The following is a 27,992-nucleotide window of genomic DNA, read 5'->3' on the forward strand; positions in this document are numbered from 1 at the left end:
TATTGCTTTTAGAAAGAGAGGAAGGGGGAGGGAGGAGAAAGAGAGAGAGATGACAGAAAAACATTGATTGGATGCAGCCCGACTGGGAATGGAACTGGCAACCTAGGTATATGCCCTGACTGGGAATCAAACACAAAAACCTTTGGTGTATGGCACAATGCTCCAACAAACTTAGCCACCCAGCTAGGACCTCATATGGTTTTAATTTGCATTTCTCTGGTGATTAGTGATGTTATTTTTTCATATGTCTATTGGCCATGGGTATGCACTCCCTTGAAAATGTGTATTTAAGTTTTCTGATCATTTTTTAATTGGACTGTTTTATTCTGTGTTTTTTTTTCACAGTGAGTTGTATGAGTTCTTTATAAATTTTGTATATTAACCCCTTATCAAATGTAGCATTGGCAAATACATATGTTCTACCGTTCAACAGGTAGTCTTTTCATTTTGTTGAAGGTTTCCTTTGCTGTGCCAAAACTTAAGTTTGATGTAGTCCGATTTGTGTTATTTATTCTTTCATTTCCCTTGCTCTAGGAGATAGATCCAAATAATAATATTACTACACAATGTCAGAGTTTACTGCCTATGCTTTCTTCCTGAAGTTTTGGTTTTGAATCTTACATTTAAGTCTTTAATCCATTTTGAGTTTATTCTTGTATATGGTGTAAGAAAATGGTCTAGTTTTATTTTTTTTTAATGTATCTATCCAGTTTTCCCAACACTATTTATTGAAGGGACTCTTTACCCCCTTCTATCCTCCTTTGCTATAGGCTAATTGAACATATAAGTATGGGTTTATTTCTTGGCTTTTTATTCTTTTCCATTGATTTATGTGTCTGTTTTTATGCCAGAACCATGCTTATGCCAGAACCATGCTGCTTTGATTATTGCAGACTTGTAGTATAGTTTGATATCAGGTAGTGTGATGGCTCCAACTTTGTCCTTCTTTCTCAAGATTGCTGTAGCTATTGGGGTCTTTTGTGGTTCCATATAAATTGCAGGATTATTTCTCTTAGTTCTCTGAAAAAATGCCATTGGTATTTTGATAGGGATTGTGTTAAGTCTGTAGATTGCTTTGGATAGTATGAACGTTTTAACAATATTAATTCTTTCTAACCATTAGCATGACATAAGCATCCATTTATTTGTATCATTTTCAATTTTTGTCCTCAAATCTTACAATTTTATGAGAACAGGTCTCAGCTCCTTGGTTAAATTTACTCCAAAGTATTTTACTTTTTCTTTTCTTTATTATAGAATTATATATGTAATTATATTGATATAATTATATTATAAATGATATTGTTTTCTTAATTTCTCTTTCTGATAGTTAATATTGGTATATAAAATGCAACCAATTTCTAAATATTAATTTTGTATCCTACTTTGCTGAATTCATTTATCAGTTTTATTTGTGTGTGTGTGTGTGTGTGTGCGCATGCACACATGGACTCTTTGGGGTTCTCTATATACAGTATCATGCCATCTGAAAATAATGACAGATTTGCTTCTTCCTCTTAAATTTGGATGTCTTTTTTTTCTTGTCTGCTGTAGCTATGACAAGATTAGTTTCTTTTCCTTTCTTCTTTTTTTTCCCATTGAAACATCAATCAATTGCCTCTCACATGCCCTCTTCCAGATCCTCTCACAGGGGATCTGAAAGAGGGTCTGGATAGGGGGGATAAATGGTAATGGAGAAAAAAATAAATAAAAACAAAATAAAATTCTTTTTTAAATAGCAGTTTTCACAATATTTATTATTATTGCAGCATTTACTCTGATAATTATAAATTTATGTAGAACTTATATAAATTATAAATTTATGTTAATTATAAATTTATAAATTTATTATAAATAAATTATAAATTTATGTAGAACTTCTGTCTGTAGACAGAATTTCAACACAGGAAGCATATTAAGGAGATTGCCTCTTAAGTTACATTTAGAATGCTTAATTATATTTCAAAGGGTATCTTCAGATAATAACAAATCCATACTGTTTATTTCTATTATTGAGACTGTCACACTGATTAGATGCTATGAGAACCTGTGCACACATATGATCACTGAGCAGCAAAGTCTCAGTGATGCTAGAATGATACTGAAATAAACAATGGGCTGTTTGGCCTTCCAAAGGCTAAAATCAAAGCTAGAATTAAGTAGCAAATTTGGGCTGAGCACCAAAGCTAAAGTCAAGTACCATTACATCACTAATATATTAATTATTTCTTTCTAAAACAGCAGGAAGATAGAAATGAAAACTCTGTGAGTGTGGGGATTCAGGTCCATCTGAAGTGCCATTAAATTAGGGGGGGGGGCAGGGCACTGCCATTTCCATTTTCTGAAGAACAGTGACAGCTGAAGAGAAAGAATTCAAAGGCAAAGTTATTTGGAAGTCAGCTGATCTACTAACATTACTCTTTATATCAGTAATTTGGGATGCTCAGAATAGATGATTATTTAATACATTCTCTGTTGAGTTGACTTATTTGAATTTTTCCACATACCAGCCACTGTCTTGTTACTTTTCAAATATTAACTCCTTCAATTCTCACAAGAATACATGAGAAAGGCACTTCTATTTTATTATTTCTATTTCACAACTATGGAAACCAAATTAGAAAGAGGTGAAGTAATTATTCAAAATCCATAGATATATAGTGGCAAAGCCTGGGATGCAGAGCCCAGGCCCTACTGATTCCACCTCATGGCCTGGGTACCTGTGAACTGAGGAAGATGGCGGCAGTGTCTCATGATTGGCATTAGTATTTTCTCTCAAGTTTCAGGCTTGGAAACCTTTCCCAGTGGTTTTTGTCCAAGAAGCTTGGAGGTGCAGGGAGAGACTGAGATTCCTAAATTTGCTGTGGAGGGGAGGAAGGTTGAAGACTTAAAGGGGAGGGGATAAGTAAAGGGTAACAGAGAAACAGTAAGTAAGAATATAAGAGTGTGTACTGGCTTCCCTAATTTGCCTTGGGAAAGGCAAAGTTTACCTCACTCATTGAACAATATCTTGTTTCAAGAAGCAAAGCAAAAGAATTATTAAATAATCAATTAATTAAGTCAAGTAAACATTTTTTCTTCATCCTCCTCTCCCTCCTCCTTCTTTCTCCTTTTCCCTCCCCTCCCCCTCTACTCTGACTTTTGTCAAAATATTTCACATCTTTGGACTTTGGTTTCTTTTATTTTTAAAATGCAAATATCAATACTTACTTTACAGGGTTGTTTTAGGGATTAAATTGGAAATACACAAAAGCACTTAGCATAATGCCTGGTACATAGGTCTCAAAATGTTTCAAAATGAACCACATTACCATTGAGAGCAACTGGGTGAAAGGTACACAGAACCTCCTTGTACATTTTTTTGCAGCTTCCTGTGAATTTGTAATTATTTCAAAATAAAAAGTTAAAAAATGTATTAGCTATCTTGTGTGTGAATTGTATTGTGCTAATATAATTGTGCTAATATTTTTCTTGCCAAATGGAGGAATTAAGGACCAGGAACACAGTTTTGTTACAGAGGAATACACAAAAAGATGAAATTAGGACAGAAGCATTTTCTTCTTAGTTATAGAACCATAAGGCAGCATTAATGTGAAAGGACCTTAGAATCAAGACATAATTTAATCACCAAGTTTATCTGGGTCTGAATGTGTGGTTTGCTTATGTTTTTTCTCCTGGTTTAACTTGGTTCATCCATTCAGATTCAGAATAATAAGCATTTCCTCAGCACATACTCTATATACTGCCAACAACATCTGGGTAGCCTCTTCCACATTGCTTTGGATATGATTGCAACTAATACTTTCTGCATTAAGGGAAAGGTATTAAGAAAATTAACACTGCCATTGTAATCCATTTAACCCTTAACTGTTTTCACATCTTAATTTTTTTAAAAAATAAAATTAAAATGCACGCAACAAATTGTATAGGATGTCTTACCTCTGCTTAAACAACTACAAAATTGCTCAGTGGAGAATCCTTTTAGCTCTGCTAACCTGGATTACAGTGAAAAAGCACTAGAGTACTTACATGGTGCTGCATAAGAAACAGAGGATTTATTTTCCTTTATACTTGGTTTACAGTGGTGGTCCTAACAGGATGCACTATTGTGCTCAGAATATGCTAAGAAACTTGCAGCCTTGGCTGAAAGTGGAACAGAACTTAAACTCTGTTGCATGGTATGGGCCACTTTCAACTCCTGTAAATGGAGAAAGAACAGCCTGAATAGGAATAACTCTGGATGGAGCTCAGTTCTGTAGCTTTTGTTCCTTTCCTTTTTTTTCCTCTCCTTCCTTCCTTCTCTAACCCTTCTCTTTCTTCCCTTATTTCCCCCTCCCTTTCTCTTTCTAGGATGGTATCAGAAAATGCATGTTTAACTGAAGTCAATAAAAAGGGATCTAGTGTTTTTGAAAAATAAAGCCAAATTACGAAAGCTCTAGAAGAGGCTAAGATTTCACATTTCAGAATCTTGACATGGAGCTAGAAGAAGTGTAGAATGGAAAGATAAGACAAATTTCACACATATATTTACTTCTATAAAATTTACCCCAAAATATATAGAGGGTTTAGATAAGAGATTGGTAATAAATATATTTTAAAAGAGGAAAACATTTGTTTTTTACTTGGGGGTGACAGTCTGTGAGGGACATCTCATGAACCTGTCCTAAAAAAAAAACACCGAAGTAAATGAATGTTAAAAATTTGTTTAAAAAGCATTTGTATCATATTTCTTCATTTTCAGATTGATTTTTTACTATTGAAAACAATAACTGATAATCTGCCTTCTATGTACTTTCAGCTTCAGGAATGATCGTTCTGAAGAAAAAAGTAAATGGTTCCATTACCAATATAAACAGTAATAAATGGGATAGCATCAAGCAATGCCAGGTAGGTTATACTTATTAGCAATAATTTTCCCATGATATTTATTATGTTTGTGTTTAAAGAACAAATTAATTAATTTCCAAGTTTTTTCGGCTACTAATGAAAATTTTCACTATCATTTGAAAGGGGACTTATTCTGAAAAATTCAGGCCTTACTAGACACATAATTGGATAATACTTTTTTAAAAATTGACTTATGACACTCCCTCTATTTTACACATTTCAGGGGCAGACAGGTTAAGAATTCAGACATCATGTTGTAGTCTGACCACTAAATAACACATTGTGCCTCCGGTTTACCCACAGGCTATATTGTAAGTGAAACTGGAGTAAGGGTACATAGAATAATTATTGCTATTCTTTGTTTAAATATCATTTTTTATAATGAGGGAACAGAGTGCATTTCATAAATACTGGTTTAAACACCATTAATACTATCATTGAGAAAGGAGAGGGAGAGAAAATCAAAAGTAAAAAACGTGAATTCATGCTGAATCATGAATGAAGATACCCTCACTGAAATGTCTGCAAAAACTAGTTTGGTTAATGCAGATAAGATGATAACCACATTGCATAAATCCTGAACAATGTATAGTACAAAGTTATACAGGGCCTCCACCTTTGCTGCCTTCCCAGAGAATAATGAGATAAAACCTAAGGGGGCCTAGCTATCAAAGGCAGTCAGTCATTCTGTGTCCCAGGGTAGCATTTGGTATATAACCTCTATTTATTTTATCATGATCACTGAGAATTATACTGGGTACATCCTTCAGGCAGTTTTGTCTTTATATGTAGCTGAAGAATAGTTGGCCCTCTAAATTTTATGTTGTTTAGAGATCATTAGTTAGTGTTGAGCCAAATCCTCTTCCCTCCTCCTTGGACCCAGAACTGCTAAAGTGGTAGGTGTCAACAAGTATCACAGCAGGGCAAAGCTGTCACAGATTGAATCAATTGGAGCTGGTTTCTGTTGATGATTTGTGAATTTCTAACTCCTTGTTATTTTGATAGTTGGTGTCAGCTGAATTCATATAAGGGCATTCTGCAAGGGAAAAAGAGAAATACATGATAATTTAGACTTTAGTTTTTATTCTGTATTTGAGAACATTAGACACACACCTGGAATTATAGGCTGTATTTCAATTTTTATTATGCTCAAAAGTTTAATACTTAGTATACAATGTGTTCCATATCTGACTGGCAAGTTTTTATTACAGGGGATTATGAATTTCAGGGGATCTGATTCTTCAGATTGATCCTTCCTTGGTTAATACCACATGCAGAAAGGAAGAACAAGCTGATTAACTATTTAGAATTCCCCCTCTTCCCCAACAGACCAGACTCCCAATGTAGCATCAATTAAACAAGTCTTAGTTTTGTTCTCCACTTTATCGCTTTGGAGGCTTTGCGTAGAATTGCAGGTGGAGATAGGACAGTGTGAAACGGGATAAAAAATAACTTTAGCCTCCACTTTGCACTTAGGAGCCTCAGTAATCACGCACATGTTTAAAAAAAGGGTAAAAAAAATCTGTGATAAAGAATTCAGTTGAGCACCTCAAGTATTACCAAAATTATTTAACTAAAGGAAAAAAACTAATCATAGGCACGCTTCATTGAACACTTCCCAGATATTAAGTACTATGCTAGGCTATTTACATTCCTCATTAATTCCAAAAATCCCAAGAGGCAGTTATATTTTATTTCACAAATGGGTCACCTGCCTACTAAGTAAATGGCAGAATTTAGATCCGAACCCAGGCCTCCCAACGCCCTTGCTGGGGGATTTTTGCTTTGTTAGCTCCGGATTAGAAGGGCATAGGGGTAATAACCTGGGTCTAAGATTTAAAGGTGCTGGGCGTGAAAGCCGGCTGAACAAAGATAATTTTCTCACTCGAAAACCAAGCAGCCGGACCCTGGGCTTTGTTACTAGCTACTTCTCTACCGGCCTCGGGTGCGCGGGAAGGCGGTGCTTCCTCCGCCAGGAGGGTGGAAACTCGGCATCCGCTGGGCCTCGAATCGCCGCCTCCGACGTACGTGCAGTTCAGGGGAGGGGGTGAGGGATAGCGAACTGTACCCCCGCAGAGAAGGGCTGAGGCCGACGAGGTGGTGGGCGAGGCCGGTGACCCAATAAAGCGAGTTGGGCCGCGGGAGGCCCTGCCCGGCTCCGTTTCCCAGCAAAGCCCCAGGGTCCCGGGCCGGCGGCAGCTTCCGCGCCTCCGTCGCTGCTCTCGGCTTGAGGGCGCCTCTGGCCGAGGGTGTGAGCGCGCGCCGCCGGGCCCAGCTGGGAGCGACGTAGGCGGGAGGGAGCACCAGCCGCCCCGGAGCGGACAGGCGAGGCGGGGGCGAGGCCAGGAGCCCAAGGCGGCCGCCTATCCACGTTGCCCGGGAGCCGCTCCACCAGCGGCCCAGTCCGCGGCCCTCGGCCCGCCCCGCGCGCGCGTCCGCGCGCGCGTCCGCCGGCCCATCCCTCCTCCTCGCCACCCCTCCCGCGCGCGTCCACCGGCTTCCCGGCTCGCGCCGCTCCATGTAGCCCCGGATCCCCGGGAGACCGAGGAGGAGGGGGTGACCACAAGATGGCGGGTACGTGGCCCCCTGTTATCCTGGCGGCGCGACGGCGGTGGCGCCTCCCCGCGTCCGCCGGACCGCCCTGAGTGGAGTCGAGACCGGCACGGGGTCCCTGCGCGGGGAGGCCACCCGGGGCAGGGACGGAGGGTGGGTGGCGGGGGCAGCCGGTCGCGGGGGCGCTGACCGGGCCTTTCTTTTCTCCCCTCGGCGCAGACCTCTCGCTGCTCCAAGAGGACCTGCAGGAGGACACGGACGGATGTGAGTGCGCCCGCCCAGCTGTCCTTGTCGTCCGCAGCTTGCGGAGAGCGGCCGGGAAGGGAGGGGAGGCGGGCGGTGGCGGCCTGGGCCCAGCCTGGAGTGGGGACGGGCTCGGCGAGGCGTGGTCCTGGGCCGGCCAGGGTTGCCGTTTTGAGGGAAAATTGAGCTTTCTGGAGGAAACGGTGTGCCCCGGTTCCGATGGTGGAAAGAGATGCCCTGTGTAATGCTTCGAATTGGGTTTTGCCCCATCGCCCACCCGTCTCACTACCCCCAAATCTCCGGCGGGCTCGAGAACTGCCCAGCCGTCCGTGTTGGAAGAAGAAACTAGTAGGCAGAAATTTGATTTAGGAACTTGGGGTGTGTTTTTCTCCTTTAAGTGTCTTCCGGGGGCCTCCTCCATCCCCTCAACCCTCCTGGGGAAGGAAGAAGCTATAAGGAAGGAAGGTGTTTTTTTTCTTGTAGTAGCTCGCAAGTGTTCCTCAGCGGCCAGCTGTAGGGCAGCCTGGTCCCTGCTAGCCGCCTGAGTTCAGTTTCCTCCCCTTCTGATTGTTTGGAGATCACTTACCTGTAACTTCACTTTAGCTCTTAGCAGTTTTTACATTGCTCCCTGTTCATTTTACTTGTGGATTACGGGAAGGTTAGAAGGCGTGGCCTTGGCAGGAGTTATTAAATCTGGAGAGCCTACTTCTTTAATGCAAATATTCACAAATTACCCAGACCACTTTAAATATTACAATTTTAGCTTAATTCTTTGAGACATTGAAGTTTTAAAAGAGTTGATACTTTTGTTTAAACAAAAACTTTGACATTGTTTACAGAATAGTGTCACAAAGGAATTGTTCATTTCATATGTGTTCTTTTAGCATCAAAAGGTAATTTGGAAATTGTTCTGATTTGAAATGATAACCATGATAGAATTTCTGGTGTATTTAGAGGAAAGCCTGCCCGATGCTGAGGTTTACTGTGCCTAATACCTATGTAAGTAATTCAGACATGGCTACAGTTTGAAATTGCTCTTTTAAATATTATGTGATTCTTAGTATTGTCTGTTTTTGTTTCCCTTGCCCAAATTAAGCTTAATTTTTAAATTCCTGGGTGTTTTGAGTGAAATAAGGGGAATTTACTATTTAGAAGTATTCTATGAAAAGAGTCATTTTTTTGAAAGTAATGTAACCATATGCAAACTTATCTTTTTGTTAAGTATGTTTTTTTAAGTAAAAAGTTCTTTTAAAGGGAGTACTCATGTAATGAAGGACAGTTTTTATTCCATGTCATGTTTTACCGCAGTCTGCTAATCTGCCTACTAGTAAAGTAAAATATTTAAGGCTGCTATTGATTTCTTGCAAAGTTAGGTTTAAAGAGGTGGCTCTGTTTGTTATCCCAAAACAGGCTCCTCATTCTTGTATTTTGCTTCAAGACTTTATAAATAAAAGATATATTCATTCAGCAGGTGTTTAGAAATGTCTGGAGTAAGAACTTCTTTGTATTAATTTTTTTCACTTGGGTGCCATGCACTCTTAAAGGATGTGCTGCGATATCACTTTTGTTGCTTCTGACCTTTAAGGGAACATAGTCTAGAGGGGAAAGCATATCTGTGAAGAACTCAACAATGATTTATTCATGAGCCTCAAGACTTCTGCTTGGTTCAGAGGATAGAGCTGTGCAAAGGATAATCACAATCCATGCCCTCTAGTGGTTTATAAGCAATTTTAATGTCGAGTGTAGTAGTAAGTATCAGAGGCATTATAGCACAGTAGTTAGTAGACAGGACTCTGGAACCAGATTGTTTTGTTCCAGTCTTGGCATTGTCACTTTGGACAGACTCCTGTAATTCAACCTGTCTATGCCAATGATTTGTTATTTGTAAATTGATATGTAAATATTACATACCTTACTGAGTTGTTCAGGGCCTTACGTAGAAGAATGCATAAAAAGCACTTAGAATAGCACCTGGTAAATAGTGACTATTATGTGTTTGTTGTTTACATGAATAAAGTGTAAGGGAAGCTTGAAAGAAAGAGCAGAGAGCCCTGGCCTGGTGGCTCAGTTGATTGGAGCATTGTCCCCATGAGCCAAGGTTGCAGATTCCATCCCTGGTCAGGGCACATACAGGAAGCAACCAGGGGGTGCATGGATAAGTGAAGCAACCAGCTGATGCTTCCCTCTCCCAAGGAAGGGAGGAAGGGAGGAAGGGAGGAAGGGAGGAAAATGCAGGGAAGGAGATACTGATGTTGAGCATTACACTACAGAATTACTATATAATTATAAAAGTTTCTAATGCTTGCAGTTAACTTTTTATAGGTTGTTAGTTCCCATTGTGTGTGTGTGTTTTTTAAATATTTAACTTATTTTTAGACAGAGGGGAAAGGAAGGAAGAGAGGGAAAGACACATTGTGTGTGGTTGCCTTTCCCACACCCCCTGCTGGGGACCTGGCCCACAATGCAGGCATGTGTCCTGACTGGGAATTGAACCTGCGAATCCACTGAGTCATACCAGCTAGGTCCTCATTGTGTTTTAATTTAGATAAAAGTTATACATTTGAAGGCACAAATAGTTTATTTGCATATGTATAATTTTGTTGATTTAGAATAATTTAGAATAATTGTTTATTTTTGTTTTTTTTTATAGGTGATAGTTTTTGTAGATGATACTGTCACCCCTGGGAAACTTTCCCCTTATCTTTTTAGTTCTTCTGGCTGGTTAAATAAGAAACAACATACACAGATTAACAGGAGAAAATAAAATTTTATTATATGCACATGGGTAATTTACATAAACATAAAAATTCCAAAGACAGTGAGACAAAATGAGGTATAGATGTCATTTTGGAGAAAAGAGGGCAGAAAGAGGAGGCAGGTCTGGATTTCTAAAGGGAAATAGTCAACTCACAAGTTAGCTAACAGAGTGGTACACATTCTTGCTGCCTATCAGAAACAATGAAATAGAGGGAAATTTAGGGCACAGGTGTTTTTTTTCATGGATCCTTCCTGTATACCACTGTTAATTCATATGTGCTAAAGTGTTTATCCTAAGGTTCCCTTCCTGAAGCATGTTTTTCCATTGAATCCCTTTAAGAAGGAAAGGGGGAGATAAAACCAGACAAACAAAAAAACACTGCCTGAGTTTGTTGGGCTTTAATTGTTCATAGCTTGAAATAATCTGCATGCCAGGATGGCACATCCCAAGGAGAGCTCCCTACTCTGACAATACCTTTACCCAGAATACTCAGAAACAAGGGGTCTTTGAACATATGGCCAGTTGAAGAACCACTTGCCTTCTATTGTGAAAAGAGAAAAAATGAGAGAGACATTTGCCAATGGTGCCTAGGTTGAGGGCAAGTTGTTTGGTAAGGGAATTAAAAAGCTTGTCACATCCTGGAGAAGCTGAAGAAGGTAGAGAACCAGAGATGTCAGCAAGAATGGACCTTGGGCTCCCCTTACATCTCCACTGTATCTTATGTACCCAGTTTTCTGTCTCAGGCAATGCTGGTATGCAGGCTGGCCTCCAGAGTAATTGTGCACCAGGTCCTGCCACTTTATCCAAGCTAGGTCTAAGTTGGCCTTGGAGATGTAAAGAAATTATTTTCTAGCCAAGCTTTAGAATCTCAATTGCTTTTCCTAAATGCAGAACCTAGACTAAGGCAGAAGAGAGGGTAGATACTATTGTACAGGTAATCTGCAGCTGTGGAGACTGAGAGAGGACCTAGTGTCTAGATTTTGGTGTGTGTGTGGGGGGAATTGCCAGACCTTGGTAAGGGTCTCGGTTCTTTTGTTATGATTTGTTTTGTTTTAAACCCTAAAGTCTATAGAGCAATAGGTAGGGGAAAGGGTTAATTAAAAACTGACTTGACTGATATGCCTGAGGAAAAGAAACAAAATCCTAGTGTGTAAAAAATGGTGCATTGTACAGGGTAGGGCAGAAGTAGGTTTGCAGTTATGAGTATGAAACACAGTTTATTCTTGTATTAATATTTATTAATTATTGTATTATTTTCCATATGAACAACTGAACCTACTTTAGCCCCATCCTGTATGTACATATCAAAAGATCATAAAGGTAAGTAAATAAAATCATTATTAGGTACTATTACAATTAACTTGAAGAAAATAATGCGATGAAAAACATGTTTTAGTTTAAAAGTGATACTATGTCATGAAACACACTTTGAATTTCAAAGTGAAAGCAAGCCAGTGATTCCATTTGAATAGGTGACTTCAGAGTTGGGTAAGCCCTTTATTTTCCTTGAATAATGGGAGGCAATGCAAAAAGGACAAATAGACTTTGAGAGAAAGATACTTTACATTTCTATTGTCGGTTTTCCACAGACTCAATTTTGATTTACATTTAAGGTAATAGGTTTTCTAAAAGATGTAAAATAGGCTTAAGATACAATAAGATTTAATGAGTTAATGCTTGTAAAAATAATTTCATTGAAGGAGTTTGATTAAAGTTCACATTTTTATGAAAAGAACACATTGAAGATTATTTTAAAAGAATGATTGTATAACACTTTATAGTAGCTTTCATAAACAGATTATTCTTCATGGCAGCCTTCTGATGTGTAGGCTGTGGTATTCTGAAATTAATAAATAAGTCAACTGGTACACAAAAGAACTAAATTATTTTCTCAGGGAAAACTCCTAAGTACCAGCCAGAATCTTAAGCTAGGCCTCCTAATTGTGAATATTGTATTTTAAATATTGTCTATTCTTAAATTGCCCAGTTTATAACATTGAGCAGCCCAAGTTTCTTGTAATAGGTAATTTGTTTGAACCATGCTTAAAATAATCCTTGAAGATTAGTATGCTGCATATGGTTTAATTTATTCTAGGTAGAGATAATTAGAATGGAGCTTGAATATATTATAGCTTATTTAATATTTATGTTTACTTTTCTTTTTGGAGCTGTATTATGGCATATGCCATGACACAGAATGTTCCATACTTGTTTAAGTTTCGGAATCTTTTTACATGGATCCAGAACTAATTGGGTGTAACTACCTAAACTGCACTCCTTTCAAGGAGTATCTGGGCCTTCCAACTATTTTTAAACACTAAAACTGGTTTTGATAAACTTCCTTAAGTCCTCACCACCTTGGGAAGTACAAGCCAGGGAGGGAATCAGTGAAAGACCGTAGGAAGGTGTTCTTGGAAGTCATGGTATTTATAGATTTTGTTAAATGAGTATTTGGAAGAGTGAGGCTTGGGACTTGGTAGCATGTTTTAATACTACCAACAAGACTGGGCAGGACAAATCTTTATTTAGATAGAAGATAATTGATATCCTAGAAAAGAGTGCCTAAAATGGTTTTAGTGGTACCAACATGTGTATAGAATCAGGTAATGATGCCTTAAGTGACAATTTCCCATGTAGAATTTTTTTTAAAAAAGGAAGATGTTAGGAACCATCCTGCCTGGTTTCAGGAGCTGTAAACCCCCATGGCTAAGGCTGAGTGAGTAACCTTCAGACCATAAGCCACTAAGGAGACAAAGCTTATCTCCTTGGCAGAAGCACCACTTCTGCTCCTTTTTCTATAACTGGCCCCCAATGCTTGATCAGTTAGCCCATGATGGGTAAGATTCCCCTAGAGGGGAACAACCTATGACACGGACGATCACATGGAGGCCCCAGGGAAGGACTTGGGGGCTATGGAGAAAGGGGGTGTTGGACCTTCGCTCCTCAGCTTTGACAAAGCCTGAGTCCTCATTCTGCCTGCGAGTAGTCTCTTAATTTCTTGGCTATCTTGCCTCCTCTGCCTGACTTAATCCTGAAACTATGACAGAGGGCTGTGCGGCCCTGTGCTGGAGAGGGCTGGCTCCCCTGGTGATCAGGCCCGAGAAAGAATATATAAAATCCTATGAAATCTGCTTTGCTAAGAATGCTGTTAATTAAATGATAAAGGCCCAAGCAGGAAATGAGTTTGTTTCCCAAAGTTTTATAGCTTCTTAGCTAACAGACCCTGACTCAGAATAAGCCCTCGTAGTTCTTTGTGTGCTATTGTTTGATCCTTACTGCCTGACAATGATTAATGAACTTGACCTGTATTCCTGTGCAAATTGATTCCAATAAAAATCTGTGAAGGGAAGGATTGGCACACTCTCCCCTAGAGAGAGTGGCCAGGATGCTCCGAGGCACCCTCCCCTTGAGAGGGTAGCTGTGCCGTCCCCTTTCCTCCACAGGACTCACTAGTCTGTGTGAATGTATCTCATGTCTCATGCATAACGCCGTGGACACTGCGGGCCAGTATCTGTGTCAGGAAAAGGCAGGGGAAACCCTTTGTAAATAAATATATGTGTTGGCTGCCTGGGATTGTAGCTGCACACACACAAAAATAACCCCCCCTAAATACATAGGATTTTGCTTGTTTTTCCTACCTATGAAAGATACACAGCTCTTGTTTAGGTGAAGTTCATTAGTCTGCTATATTTGGTCACTGGTTTGTTATTTTATTTCTGGTCCTTTTACCTCAGTTGCTCTTCTCGTCAAAACAAAAAAAATTATGTTTATTAAACTTTTACTTCACTGCTACATTTGCCTTATATTTTGGAATTTTGGATTTTTCTTTCTTGATAGCAAACAGATTTTGCCATCAGCTACATGATATGGTGGGCATTCCCTAAACTTAAATTAGGTTGTTGTTTTGCTTTTAGCTTGGATCTGAAAAGAAACCTAATTTAATAGTTTGGGAAGAAGAGTGAGGGGGCACATCTATGGAATTTTGACTTAAGGAAGTTGAAAGGCCTGCATTCCCTATGTGGTAGGCAGTTGACACGAGCAGAGCAAGAAAGACTGGGTAGAGAAGGTCACGAGGGTGGAAAGCCATAGGCGCGTTGCAAAGGGGAAAACTGGGAAAACGAAGGACCTCATTCCCAGGATAACTGTCCTCCCCTAGTGGGTGCTGGGGTACAAGTCATTCAGGTTAGACCCCAGACACTCTTAGAGGGGGAACAAACAAGGGTGATGAAGAATAGGCCTTGTGCATTAAGCCCCCAGAACAATGAGGTTCTGACAGGCATCAGATACATCCAGGCCTCAGTTGTGTTTAAGCTCTAGGCTCAAAAAAGCAGCAAAACCAGAGAAGTGGTGTCACAGCTGCCTCAGGACTAGCTGCATTGACTGATGACCCCCTGGCCTGGTGCCAGCCAATCAGTGGAGAACACAACCATGACAAGACAATCTGGAAAACATCAATATTTTATTGGGATCCTCCCTTGAGACCTCCCCTAAAATCTCCACCCTTGAAAGCCTTTAGGACAGAGGACCCAGTGTACTCAGGGAGAGCATGCCCATACTCCCCCCCTTCCCTTCTTCCTCCCTGTAAGTGTGTAACCTTTACCTCTCTCCCTCCTAACCTCCAAGGGCCTTTTTTTTTCCCCTCTGCAACTTGTTTCCTGAGAGCCCATTTCTTCTATAGCTCACTTCTTTACCTTTGTGACTTTCTAAATAAACTTTCTCCTATAGTTTGAGTCTTAGCTCTGAATCCATTTTTAGTTAGAACTTAAGTACCAAGGTTGCTCAACTGGGGTCCAGTCTAACTCGACTGGTCTAACACCTGGTTCCATTTTCATTTTCACTGCCCCCAACATCTATAACTTCTAAGAAGCTGTACAGATCTTTCAGCTGGCTCACCACCTTAGGTTCCCCCTCTCCAAAATCATCCCCTGACTCTCCCAAGTCAAGTGTTAGCTCCTTATCTGCCTAGATTTAGGAGCAGACTTGTTCTCAGGCCTAATTGAGATCAGTGTAGTTGGTATTTGAGCATTAACCATGTTATAATTATGCAATATGCATGTATCCCGATACAGTTTTATGTAGGGGAAAGAGCACTGGGCTTCGTAAAATCTTCAGACCAGGCTTCAAATTCTGACCCTTGCCATTTATTTACTCTATAATCTTTGAAATGTTTATGGGCTATTGGATTGTTTCCAGTTTGTGGCTATTATAATAATCCTGCTATGAGCATTCATGTACAAGTCTTCATGGATGTATACATTCTTTCTCTTGGGTATATATCTAGGAGTGCAATGGCTATTTATCTTTTTAAGAAACTGCAAGACTGTTTTTCCAAATGGTTAAACCATTTTACACTCCCATCAGCAGTGTATAAGAGGTCCAGGTGCCCTACACCATCATCAGCACTTGGTATGGGCAGTATTCATTTTAGCCATTTTATTAAGAGTGTGATTTTTTTTCCTGTAGTTTGAATTTGCATTTATTTAATGATTAATACTGCTCATCTTTTCATGTGCTTGTTTACCATCTGTATATCTTATTTGGTGAAGTGTTTAAAACTTTTGGCCATTTTTTATTGGGTGGTTTTCCTGTTAAGTTTTGAGGGTTCCTTATATATTCCATATACAAGTCTATTCTCAGATATGTGATTTGCAAATATTTTCCAGCCTGTGACTTGTCTTTGTATCGTCTTTACAGTGTATTTCAAAGTGCAGAAGTTCTGAATTTGATGTTGTACTTAATTATTTTTCACAGATACCCTTTATCAGATTGAGAAAGTTCCCTGAATTAACTGAGAACTACCTTGAACTTTGGAATGGATGTTGGATTTTATCAATGCTTTATCTATGATGTTTTTGTGTTCTGGTTTTTTAATAGGATGAATTACATTGATTTTTAAAAGTAAATATTTTTACTTCTTTTAGTGGGAAATTTCAGATATACACAAAAGCTAATAAGCAATATATGCCCACCAGTTAACTTCATCTTTCATCTTTCCTTTTCTAACATCTGAACTTATGGGGGTGCATGGAGGGTGTAGCTGTAGTACTTTAAAGATGTCCCAGGTATCATTTTGGTTTAACTACAAATATTTCACAGCGATGTCCTTTAAGTGTGAAGTTACAGTCTCTAAATAGAAGGACATCTAAGGTTATGGTAAGGTATGGTAACTTATGAAATTTTAAATGATTAAATTCTGGACGTCCGGCCAAGACGGAGGTGTAGGTGGGTACACTTTGCCTCCTTGCACAACCAAAAGAGGGACAATGACAAATTTAAATACAGAAATAACCAGAACTGCCAGAAAATCGAACTGTATGGAAGTCTGACAACCAGGGAGTTAAAGAAGAAACATCCATGTAGACCAGTTGGAGGGGCGGAGATGGGCAACCAGTGCTGAGAGGACTCTCGGCAAGGTGGCGGCTGGTGGAGCAGGTGGTTCCACATTCGTGTGCAGATAAACTGGGAGGAACAACTAGGGAATGAGACAGACCACGTAACCCAGGATTCTAGCATGGGGAAATAAAGCATCAAACCTCTGATTGAAAAAACCTGTGAGGGTTGCAGTGGTGGGGGGAACTCCCAGCCTCACAAGAGGGTTAATTGGAGAGGATCACAGGGTTCTAGAACATACACAAACCCACCCATCTGGGAATCAGCACCAGAAGGACCCAATTTGCATGTGGGTAGTGGAGGAAGTGACTGGAAGCTAGCCGAGAGCTGACCAAGCAGCATTGTTCCCCCTTTAGGTGCCTCCCCCCAAATACAGGTCACAAGGCAGCAACGTGGTTTGACCCACCCTGGTGAGTACCTAAGGCTCCACCCCTTACAAAGTAACAGGCACACTGAGACAAAAAAGATGGCCCAAACGAAAGAACAGATCAAAGCTCCAGAAAAAATACAGCTAAGCAACAAAGAGATAGCCAACTTATCAGATGCAGAGTTCAAAACACAGGTAATCAGGATGCTCTCAGAAATGGTTGAGTGTGGTCACAAAATAGAGGAAGAAGTAAAGGCTATGGAACATGAAATAAAGGAAAATGTACAGGGAGCCAACACTGACAGAGGAAACTGGGACTCAAATCAACTGTTTGGATGAGGAGGAAGAAATAAGTATTCAATCAGAACATAAAGAAGAAACTAGAATTTAAAAAAAAAATGAGGAGAGGCTTAGGAACCTCTGGGACAACTTTAAACTTCCAACATCTGAACATAGGGCTGCCAGAAGGAAGAGAGGAACAGCAAGAAATTGAAAACTTATTTGAAAAAATAATGAAGGAGAACTTCCTTAATCTGGTAAAGGAAATAGACTTCCAGGAAGTCCAGGAAGCTTAGATAGCCCCAAGGAAGTTTGACTCAAGGAAGCACACACCAAGGCATATCATATTACATACATTACCTAAATTGAAAGATAGGCAGAGAATCTTAAAAGCAGCAAGAGAAACGGAGACCATTACCTACAAAGGAGTCCCCATCAGACTGTCAGCTGATTTCTCAAAACAAATCTTGGAGGCAGGAAGGGGCTGGAAAGTATTCCAAGCCATGAAAGGCAAGGACCTACATCCAAGATTGCTCTATCCAGCAAAGCTATCATTTAGAATGGAAGGACAGAGAAAGTGCTTCCAGATGAGGTCAAGTTAAAGGAGTTTATCATCACCAAGCCCTTATTCTATGAAGTGTTAAAGGGACTTAATCTAAGAAAAAGAAGTTAAAAAATTTGAACAGTAAAAATGTCAACAAACACAACTATCAACAACTAAATCTAAAAAACAAAAGCTAGGTAAACAACTAGAACAAGAACAATCAGAAATGGAGATCACATGGAGGGTTATCATTGGGAAGGGGTTTGGGGAGAATGGAGAGAAAGGTACAGGGAATAAGAAGCATAAATGGTAGATACAAAATAGACAGAGGGAGGTTAAGAATTGTATAGGAAATGGAGAAGCCAAAGAACTTAAATGTATGACCCACGGACACGAACTAAGGTGGGGGAATGCCAGTGGGGGGGGGGCAGTGCAGGGTGGAGGGAAATAACAGGGAGAAAGAAATGAGACAACTGTGACAGCATAATCAATAACATATGTTTAAAAATGATTAAATTCTTTTTTTTTTTAAAGACTTATTTTTGGAGAGAGGGGAAGGGAGTGAGAAAGAGAGGGAGAGAAACATCAATGTTTGGTTGCCTCTTACATTCCCCCTACTGGGGATCTAGCCTACAACCCAGGCATGTGCCCTGACTGAGAATGGAACCTGCCACTCTTTGGTTTGCAGGCTAGCGCTCAGTACACTGAACCACACCAGCCAGGGCTAAATTCGTTAGATGTTTGCCTTGCTGGTTCTATTGTAATAAAGTACATCTTTTTGATTAATAAACCCACTTTCATTTTAATCATATTGATTACCAGATTAAGAGAAATAACATCTTGCTTATTTTTATCTTGCTTAAAGTACATTTCACCCATTTGAGTGAGCTTTACTGATAACAAAGGAATATTGGTAAACAAAAGCTTAATTTTATATTTTAATTGGTTTGTTACATCATCTATAGCAGGGGTGTAAGATTCATTTTCACCAAGGGCCACATCAGCCTCGCAGTTGCTTTTAGAGGGCTAAATGTAATTTCAACTGCTTAACAGTTAAGGAGTAGTTACCTTTACGCAGTCCTAAAATTATTTCGGCCCTTTGAAGTCAACTGCGAGACTGATGTGGCCCCTGGTCAGAATGAGTTTGATACCTCTGATCTATAGGATCACATAAACTTAAAGTTTGAGTTGTTCTATACTTCTGATGAGCCAGTTATCTCAGAATTAGTGAAGTCAAGAGCTAGAGGACAGATTATATATTCATCTTCTCATTTTAAGCATGAGGAAGTTTAGGCCCAAGGTGTCACGAATATAAAGGTGGAATGGTGGTAGAGGCTAGAGTACAACTCAGACCTTGTAGGTTTTAATATTCTTTTCCTAGGTATCATCTAACATAGCTTTTTAATTTGTTGCAAAAGGAAGATGGGAGAAATTTCTAGATTTAAAATTCTTTTAATTATCATAGTGTATATTAGACATTGTGCTGTAACATTATTTCTAATATTCCCCTGAGGTATATAGTCCCACAAATTTATAAAAATGGTACTTGATGAGGCTTATTTACTGATTAATTTGGTTGGTTACCTAACTTGAAGGTGGTAGGTTAAATTAAACCTGACATAATATTTATTATTTTATTTACTGATTACTTGTTATTGTGCTCTCACTGCCTTCCAATTTTGGCCTCCCTAGATTTATAACTTAGGTCATTTAACCTCCTAAACTTGCCGGGGATAGAAAGGTAATAGCATGCTGTTTAATGATTTCGTAGCTAAAATACTTTCTGTCCTCTGTAGGGCCCTGTCTGTTATGATGATGTTAGAAGCTGAATACAAAGTCTATCCAGAATGCATCCAGCCATGTAATAAAAATAGAGACATTTATTGAAGAATATGGAAGATACAAGAAACATTGTGCATAGGCCCTGGCTAGTGTGGCTCAGTGGATTGAGCACCCACCTATGAATCAAAGGGTCGCTGATTCAGTTCTTAGTCAGGGCACATGCCTGAGTTGTGGGCCAGGTCCCCAATAGCAGGTGTGCGAGAGGCAACCACATACTGATGTTTCTCTCCCTCTCTTCCTCCCTTCTCCTCTCTTTAAAAATAAGTAAAGTCTCTTTTATTTTTAAATATATTTTATTGATTATGCTATTACAGTTGTCCCTTTAACCCCTTTGTTCTCTTCCACCCTACACACCCTCTCCCACCCACATTCCCCCCTCTTTAGTTCATGTCCATGTGTCATAAGTTCTATAGCTTCTACATTTCCCATACTATTCTTGCCCTTCCCCTATTTTCTACCTACCATCTATGCTACTTATTCTCTGTACCTTTTCCCCCTGCTCCTCCTCCTCCCCTGTTGATAACCCTTCATGTGATCCCCATTTCTGTGGTTCTCTTCTCGTTCTAGTTTGCTTAGTTTGCTTTTGTTTTTGTTTTCATTTTAGGTGTGGTTGTTAATAATTGAGTTTGCTGTCATTTTACTATACATGTTTTTTATCTTCTTTTTCTTAGATAAGTCCCTTTAACATTTCATAGAATAAGGGCTTGGTGATGATGAACTCCTTTAACTTGACCTTATCTGAAAAGCACTTTATCTGCCCTTCCATTCTAAATGAAAGCTTTGCTGGATAGAGCAATCTTGGATGTAGGTCCTTGCCTTTCATGACTTGGAATACTTCTTTCCAGCCCCCTCTTGCCTGTAAGGTCTCTTTTGAGAAATCAGCTGACAGTTTGATGGGAACTCCTTTGTAGGCAACTGTCTCCTTATCTCTTGCTGCTTCTAGGATTCTCTCCTTCATTTTTACCTTGGCTAATGTAATTAGGATGTGCCTTGGTGTGTTCCTCCTTGGGTCCAACTTCTTTGGGACTCTCTGAGCTTCCTGGACTTCCTGGAAGTCTATTTCCTTTGCCAGATTGGGGAAATTCTCATTTAGTGTGTGTTCAAATAACTTTTCCACTTGCTGCTCTTCCTCTTCCCCTTCTGGTACCCCTCTAATTCAGGCATATTGGAACGTTTAGAGATGTCCTGGAGGTTCCTAAGCCTCTCATTTTTTTGAATTCTTATTTCTTCATTCTTTTCTGTTTAGTTGTTTCTTTCTTTCTTCTGGTCCACTGCATTGATTGGAGTCCCAGTTTCCTTCCCATCACTGTTGGTTCCCTGTGCATTTTTCTTCATTTCACTTAGCATAGCCTTCATTTTTTCATCTAATTTGTGACCATATACAACCAGTTCTCTCAGCATCCTGATTACCAGTGCTTTGAACTGTACATCTGATAGGTTGGCTATCTACTTGGTCACTTAGTTGTATTTGCTGTGGAGTTTTGATCTGTTCTTCTGTTTGGGCCTTTTTTTTTTTTTGTCATAACAGGTGACGCCCCTGTTATGTATGAGGGGCGGAGCCTTCTGTGTTCACCAGGGCGGGGCAACCCAGTCACTGGGTTGTGACGCTCTATGTGGGGACGGGGTCCAAGAGGGAAAAATGGCGCTTGCTCCACTCTCCACCAGACTTCAGTCCCTTCTGCCGCTTCCCCCAGGCAAACTGGGCCTTTCTGGGGCTAATTCCTTTGTGGGTGGGCTTGTGCACATTCTAGGACCCTGTGGGTCTCTCCAATGAACTCGTCTGTGAGCCTGGGAGTCTCTCCCTGTGCCTCAACCCTCACAGGTGTTTTCAATCAGTGCCCCAAGGCTCTATTTCCCGGTCCTGGGACCCTGGTTTGCATGTAGTGCCTTGCTTCACAGTCGCTGCCTTGCTGGGTCTGCCTGTTCCCACCCTGAGCCCAGGGTCTGCCAGCCACTGCCTGTGTGCCCAGGGTCCGCCCGCTGTGGTCTTGCACGCCTGGGATGCCTTATGTGCCCAGTCCCACCACTCTTTGTGCTGGGACCCCTCTCCGCCAGGTTGCCCAACTCCACCCCTCCTACTAGTCTGGATGAACGTGTCTATTTTAACTCCTTGGTTGTCCGACTTCCATGCAGTTCAGTTTTCTGTCAGTTTTGGTGGTTCTGTTTCTAAATTGTTCTTGTCCCTATCTTGGTTGTGCGAGGAGGCACAGTGTGTCTACTTACACCTCCATCTTGTCTGGCAGTCCCCAAATAAAGTCTTTTAAAAACAATGGAAAAAAAAAAGGGACATTGTACATAGGACAGTGATACCTCAGTTCTCTTCAAAGTAGGCACCTTGGGACCTCACACAGTTCTCCCAATCATCATCAGCTGCTCCGTCATACTTCCTGAATGTCATTAATGATCTGAAGTCTCTTTCCTTTCAAAGGCGATTTTAATTTTGGGAAAAGCCAGAAGTCGGGGACCAAATCCGGGCTGTAGGGGGACTGAGTCACTTGGGTGATTTGATATTTTGCCAAAAACCTGTACATGAGTGGGTGCCTTGTTGCGATGAAGCTGCCAATCACTAGTTGCCCAAAGCTGCAGTCTTCTGAATCATCCAAATAGTTTCTGCAGAGGAATGTTTTGAGTTTAATGTAAAACCTGATGCAGATTCATTGTCCTACTTGCTCAGTCACTTTGAATGTGACAGTCACACAGTACAGATGCTCATTCATTGGTGTCATCTGCCCCCACTGACTAGTACAGTGAAGTTGTCATTGTTCATGCATGTGCAATCCAGTCCACTTTTCTTGGCTGCCAGGTTACATCAATATCATGCAAACTGTTCTTGCCATATTAATAGTGGCTGGACTTTTTCCAGACAGACCTTGTATACTCTTTTCTTTCAGATTATTCTTGCCTCAACTTAATTGTGAGATTAAACACGCTATAGGACAAGTTTATACTTATTAGTAAATGATTATTTGTAGGGATTTAATAAACACAATATATTTGAAGGAAAGATTTCTGAAAACATTGTTACAAAGTACAAATTGAAAGTTCACATACCTGTTTGCTTGAGGCTATAAGGTCCTTCAAATTTATTTTTCTCTTTGTATTAATTTTTGTCCCCAAGCAATGATTTAATTGCATTTCTGCTATATCACTAGTTCAAGGGTTCAAAAATTTCTGTAAAGGGTTGAAAAATTTCTGTAAAAATTTCTGTAAATTTACAATAGGTTTTGTGGGTCACATCCTCTCTGTTGCACCTACTCAGATCTGCCATTTGTAGGGTGAATGCAGTGATAGACAATACATAAATGAATGAGTACAGTTGTCTTGCAATAAAACTTTGTTTACAAAAACAGATTTGGGCCAGTTTAACCTGCTGGCCATAGTTTACTGACTCCTCACTATAGTGTAAGTTCAAGGTCTAATAACATTTTTATTCTTTACCCATTGCACAGTGCCCAGCAAACAGCAAGCCTTTACTATATACTTTTGCTGAGATGAATCTTGATTTTTCTGGCCACACTAAATAAGGCCATAAACCTAATTTACAGTCAAATAATGGAATAACTTATTTTAAATTAGACTTTGAAAACTTCCAGAACTACACAAAACATTCAGCCATTGTTGGCATTTTGCCAGTTTGCTCTATTTTTCCCTCAGTTATACACACACACACACACACAAAATGTAATGTATACATTATTCTGAATCTGAACTTCTTCACTGCACCTTCTGAGAATAAGTGGTAGAGATCATGATCTTTTAGTCCGTGTCTCCTAAAAGCAAGGTCATACTCTCACAGTCACTAATTTAATGTAGAAAAGGTAACATCGGTACCATTGAACTATGTAATGTATAGTTTATCTTCAGTATTTGACTGTTTGTCCAGTAATACTCTTTATAGGAGCTGTTTTTCTAACTCAAGACTTTGGCACTGCATTTAGTTGTCATGTCTTTAATTTGGAACAGTTCTCAGCCTTTATCTTTCACGATACTGATATTTTGAAGAGTCAGTTTGGTTTTGTCTGTTTCCTCATGTTTTGATTCAGATTATGCTTTTTTTTTTTTTTTGGACAGGAATACTGCATAAGTAATACTGTGATACTATCAGTGCTGCTTCAAGATGCACCTGATGTCGGTTGTCTGTTATTGGTGGTGGTAATTTTAACTGCTTTGTGAAGGTGATGTCTTCCAGATTTTTATACTTCAAAATTCTGTTCATTTCCTTTTGTAATTAGTAAGGGGAATAAATAATTTGACACTGGGGAATAGCCCATTCCCAAAATAAACTTCTGTCCAGCAGTGTTAGAATGTGTTGTTGTTGGTTCTTACCTGGTTGGCATTCTGCTTTATAGAAGATGTTGTCCTCTCTATTCATATTTTGCTAAAATATTATTTTAGTGTCTCAAGTCTTTATAAAATGATTAAATCTCTATGGTGTATCAGTGTATCTCACTGTCTTTCATTTTCTAAGATGTACAGACTTGGGAAACAAAATAAAATGTGGCAAGTTTAATATGGCCTGAGCAGTATCAAGGGAAAAATTGAAGGGAAGATCAGATTATCAGCATTTTTCTGCTGTAGAGGATATTTATTATTAGAGGCTTGGTGTGGAATAGAAGGTTGTTTTGATCACACTTGGTAAAAAGTTAGGTTGTATAAATAAATCAGTTTTCTTTGGTGTGGTACTTCTTAAAGTTATTAACATGCTAATGTTGTGAATACCTTGGAGGAGAATAAAGCACAGTTAAAACGCCCTTATCCCTGAAGCATCTCTAGGGACTCCCTTTTCATTAACAGATATTAATGAATTTGCATTCTTCAAGAGAAGCCTTAAACTGGTTTTTAGGTAATAAAAAAGATTAGCAAGACAGTCTTTGTCTTCAAAGAAATTTATCCCTTTTAAGGGGAGGGAAGTAGAAGAGAATGAAAAAAAGAAAAAATAACTCAAACACTGTAATTATTGACAGAGTATAAGCAAGGGACTACAGGGGTATCTTAATTAGAAAGAATAGAAAATGCTTCCTTGATGGTTTTGTAAATAGGTAAATTTAAACTGAGATGATGATAAAAGGGGCAGAAATGGGACAGATGAACTCACTTAATACAACAGAGTAGTAGGGCACATGGCAGAGAATGGGTCCCAGCATGGGCTACATGCAGTGGAGGAGAATAAATTGGGGATAGATCATGGAGACTTTTGAGTTACAGCCTTAGAAAGTTGCACTCTAATTCATATTGCCTGGAGGTGTCGGGGTGGGGGTCGAGGGAGAGAGAGGAGGAAGGGCAGGGAATGTATTGCAGAGACTAGTACTTAATGAAGGTAGAAATACTTCTGATATGTAAACTGGATTGAATGAGGAGAGACTGGAGTAGGTTGATTGAGGCAGTTGTAACAGTCTAGGGCAGTGGTCTTCACACTTAATTCCTATATACCTCCTAAAATAATTTTGAAAACTGTCTGATGCATTTTAACATTAAAGTTACTTTAGAGAAATGATACTGTTGTATCACTTTAAAAAATAGACTCTAAATACCATAGCACTTTATACCCATTATCATCCAATTAAAAAAATTCAATAATATACTCTTTAAATTGGGAATTTTATATAGTTCTTTTTTTCTTGATCTCTTTTCATTTTCTGTAAGAATTTTACAATATATCTTTATGCTTAAAAGTTTTAACTATTACCTTATGACATTTCTTTGTACCAAAAACATGTATATAAAGAGAAATTGAAAGTTTTAATTTTCTGTGGCCACAAAACATCATTTTGGTTTCTGTTATTAATATTCAGTTGATCGATCAGAATATATTACAAATGATAAACACTTTGTAAACAAAAATTTTATTGAATAATGCGGCTAAAAAATAACAGGGCTAAAAAAAGTTAATACTTCTTCTACCTTCTAAGTTATTCTAGCTGTGCTAATCAAATTAACAGAGACAGGAGAAAATAGCATAAGCATGAAAATTTCAAAGACAATAAGGAAAGATTGGTATAAATGACATTTCTGGAAAAAGGAGTAAGGGTGGGGCAGGGTGTTAGAAGTGAGAACGGGCAATTTACTAGTGCTTGAAGAAGAACCAGCCAGACTGAACTGGAAAATTCTTGCTGGACAGCTCTGAAACCGTGCGACTTGGGGATTGTGTGTGTGGGGGCGGGGGGGGGGGTGGTATTTAGCTCACAGGCCCCAGCTTAAAGCCCTCTTATTTTACCATACTTACCTCAAATTAGGCTAAGGTGAACTTCCTAAATCTTCTTGAAGCTCTTTTTTTTTCTGAATCTCTTGGGTAGGAAAGGGGGAAGTGTCAGAGGTTCTTTCTGCTTCTTGTTTTTCTTAATAAACAGCTTAAAATCAGTATCCACAAAAGAGAAAACCTTAGTTCCCTTCAAGAAGCATTAATTAATGAAATGGATAGGGCTTTAACAAATAATTAAGTATTTGTGGATGACTGTAATTTATTGCTAGAATGAGGCAACATTTAGCATCAATTCCTTTTTTTATCTTAAGGTCTATAAGCACTGAGAGATTCTCTTGACATAAATAAGTTGATTGAGTATTGTTAGCAATGCCACTTATTTCCTTGAATTTCCTCCAACTTATGTACCCAAAATTTTCAGTCTTTTGAAAGCAACAGATTGAAAATACCTCAACTTGTAAAAATATTTAGCTTTAGAGAGCTGATTTCTCCAAGGCCCCCTTTTGTTTGGCAATACATGCTTTTTTGTCTTGTTGCTTTTCATCAGTGTATCCCTTTGTGTCAAGTGCATCACAGGTAGCCTTGAGATACTGTTCTTTGTCTGATGGGAGGCAGAAGTTGTGATCCAAATCCCCAGGCACATTTTTGGGGTGGACAACTGGAATATCCCTTAAAGTTAGACATAGGATTTATTTTCAGGAAAATCTTTGTCTACCTCAGGGGGTTTGAATACCCCAATTTGCTCTAAGCAAAAGATATCAGAGCCTCTGAATTAGGATGTTGGGAAATGAGAGGTGAGAACACAGAATACTTATAAAAGTAGAATTTATAGTTCTTAGCATCTAGTTAGATATGGGGACAAGAAAGGTATGGTAAAGTAACAAAACTTCATGTTTGAGAATTCAGGGTTAGTGAGGAGAAAGATGGTAATTGAAAAGTCATGAGGAAGAGATCATTTTTATAAGATCAGTTTAAGATTCTGTGAAGTATCTGAAACTGTGGATCTGGTGATCAGAGCAGAAGATCTTTGGGGGGGCCATCTGCATATCATAAATTATTATTGAAGCTGCAGATTATCAAGGAGAAGGAGGGGTGTACGTGTGATGCATGTATATGAGGACAAAAGTAGAGGGAAAGATAGCTTCATTCACTCTGTGCTATCTATTTTATATAAAAGGGTCAGAAAGAAGTAAGAATAGTCTGGAAAGGTAGAAAAATACTCAGGATTGTGTCAGAGAACACAAGAAAAGAGAATTTGAGAGGACACTGTTGGGGTAGGGAGAGTTGGTTTTGTCACATGTAAAGAGGTTGAGACAGTAGGTCTAAGCAGGGCCCCTCGATTTTGGCATATTATTGCTAATCTTTGAGAAGAGATTCCCAAGAGTGAAAAATAGGACAGATTATATTTGTGTTGATGGAGAGGTGAAAGGCTATGAGACGAACTATATATACCTTTGAGAAGTTTACTGAAAAAGTCATTTTAGAGAAAAGCAGCTGAAGTTCCAGATTCATTGTGTCAGGAAGACACCCATGTAGTCAGAATTGCCCTTAATCACTTTTATCAACATGTTGTTCATAAGTATGATCTTCATGGTTTTACATACAAGTGTAACAGTCAGATTTTTCTTCCACCATTGTAACTGTCATTTATTGTTTTTGTAGTTTATTCCTAGATGAGGTGGTTGGTGTTAGGCCATGTTGTTGGAAAATATAGGTAGTAAGATGCTCTATTTTGAGAAGCATGCAAGAACAGCTGTGGCACCTTTTAGTCTCCTCCCTAATGCCCGTAAGCATATGTGTATGGTCATGCAGTAGAATGGTGATCAGGTACACCACTAAACTATTCTCTTCCTTGCTTTCATTTCCCTTGTTGCTGGCACTTTTTCCCCTATAGAGCACATCAAAAGCATGTGTGATAGTAAGGAAGGAC

The 27,992-nt window shown here is 39.4% G+C and overlaps 1 protein-coding gene across 5 annotated transcripts in view; it reads left to right on the forward strand.

Moving 5' to 3' along the window:
* Positions 1–6,948: 6,948 nt before the first annotated feature.
* The window catches only part of PPP4R1 (protein phosphatase 4 regulatory subunit 1), a 79,466-nt gene continuing 58,422 nt past the window's right edge, over positions 6,949–27,992 (forward strand). For 2 of the 5 annotated variants that reach the window (XM_045849940.1, XM_045849943.1), the window contains exons 1-2: positions 6,949–7,461; positions 7,660–7,704. In XM_045849940.1, the coding sequence (XP_045705896.1) occupies positions 7,455–7,461; positions 7,660–7,704 (52 nt within the window). In that variant the 5' untranslated portion in view covers positions 6,949–7,454. Of the gene's footprint in view, positions 7,462–7,659; positions 7,705–23,934; positions 24,039–27,992 lie in introns of those variants that run through there. The other 3 variants (XM_045849944.1, XM_045849939.1, XM_045849942.1) reach the window with 3 other exon arrangements.

Source organism: Phyllostomus hastatus, unplaced genomic scaffold, assembly GCF_019186645.2.
Source record: "Phyllostomus hastatus isolate PE091 unplaced genomic scaffold, TTU_PhHast_1.1 phas_contig_80, whole genome shotgun sequence".
NCBI lineage: Eukaryota > Metazoa > Chordata > Mammalia > Chiroptera > Phyllostomidae > Phyllostomus > Phyllostomus hastatus.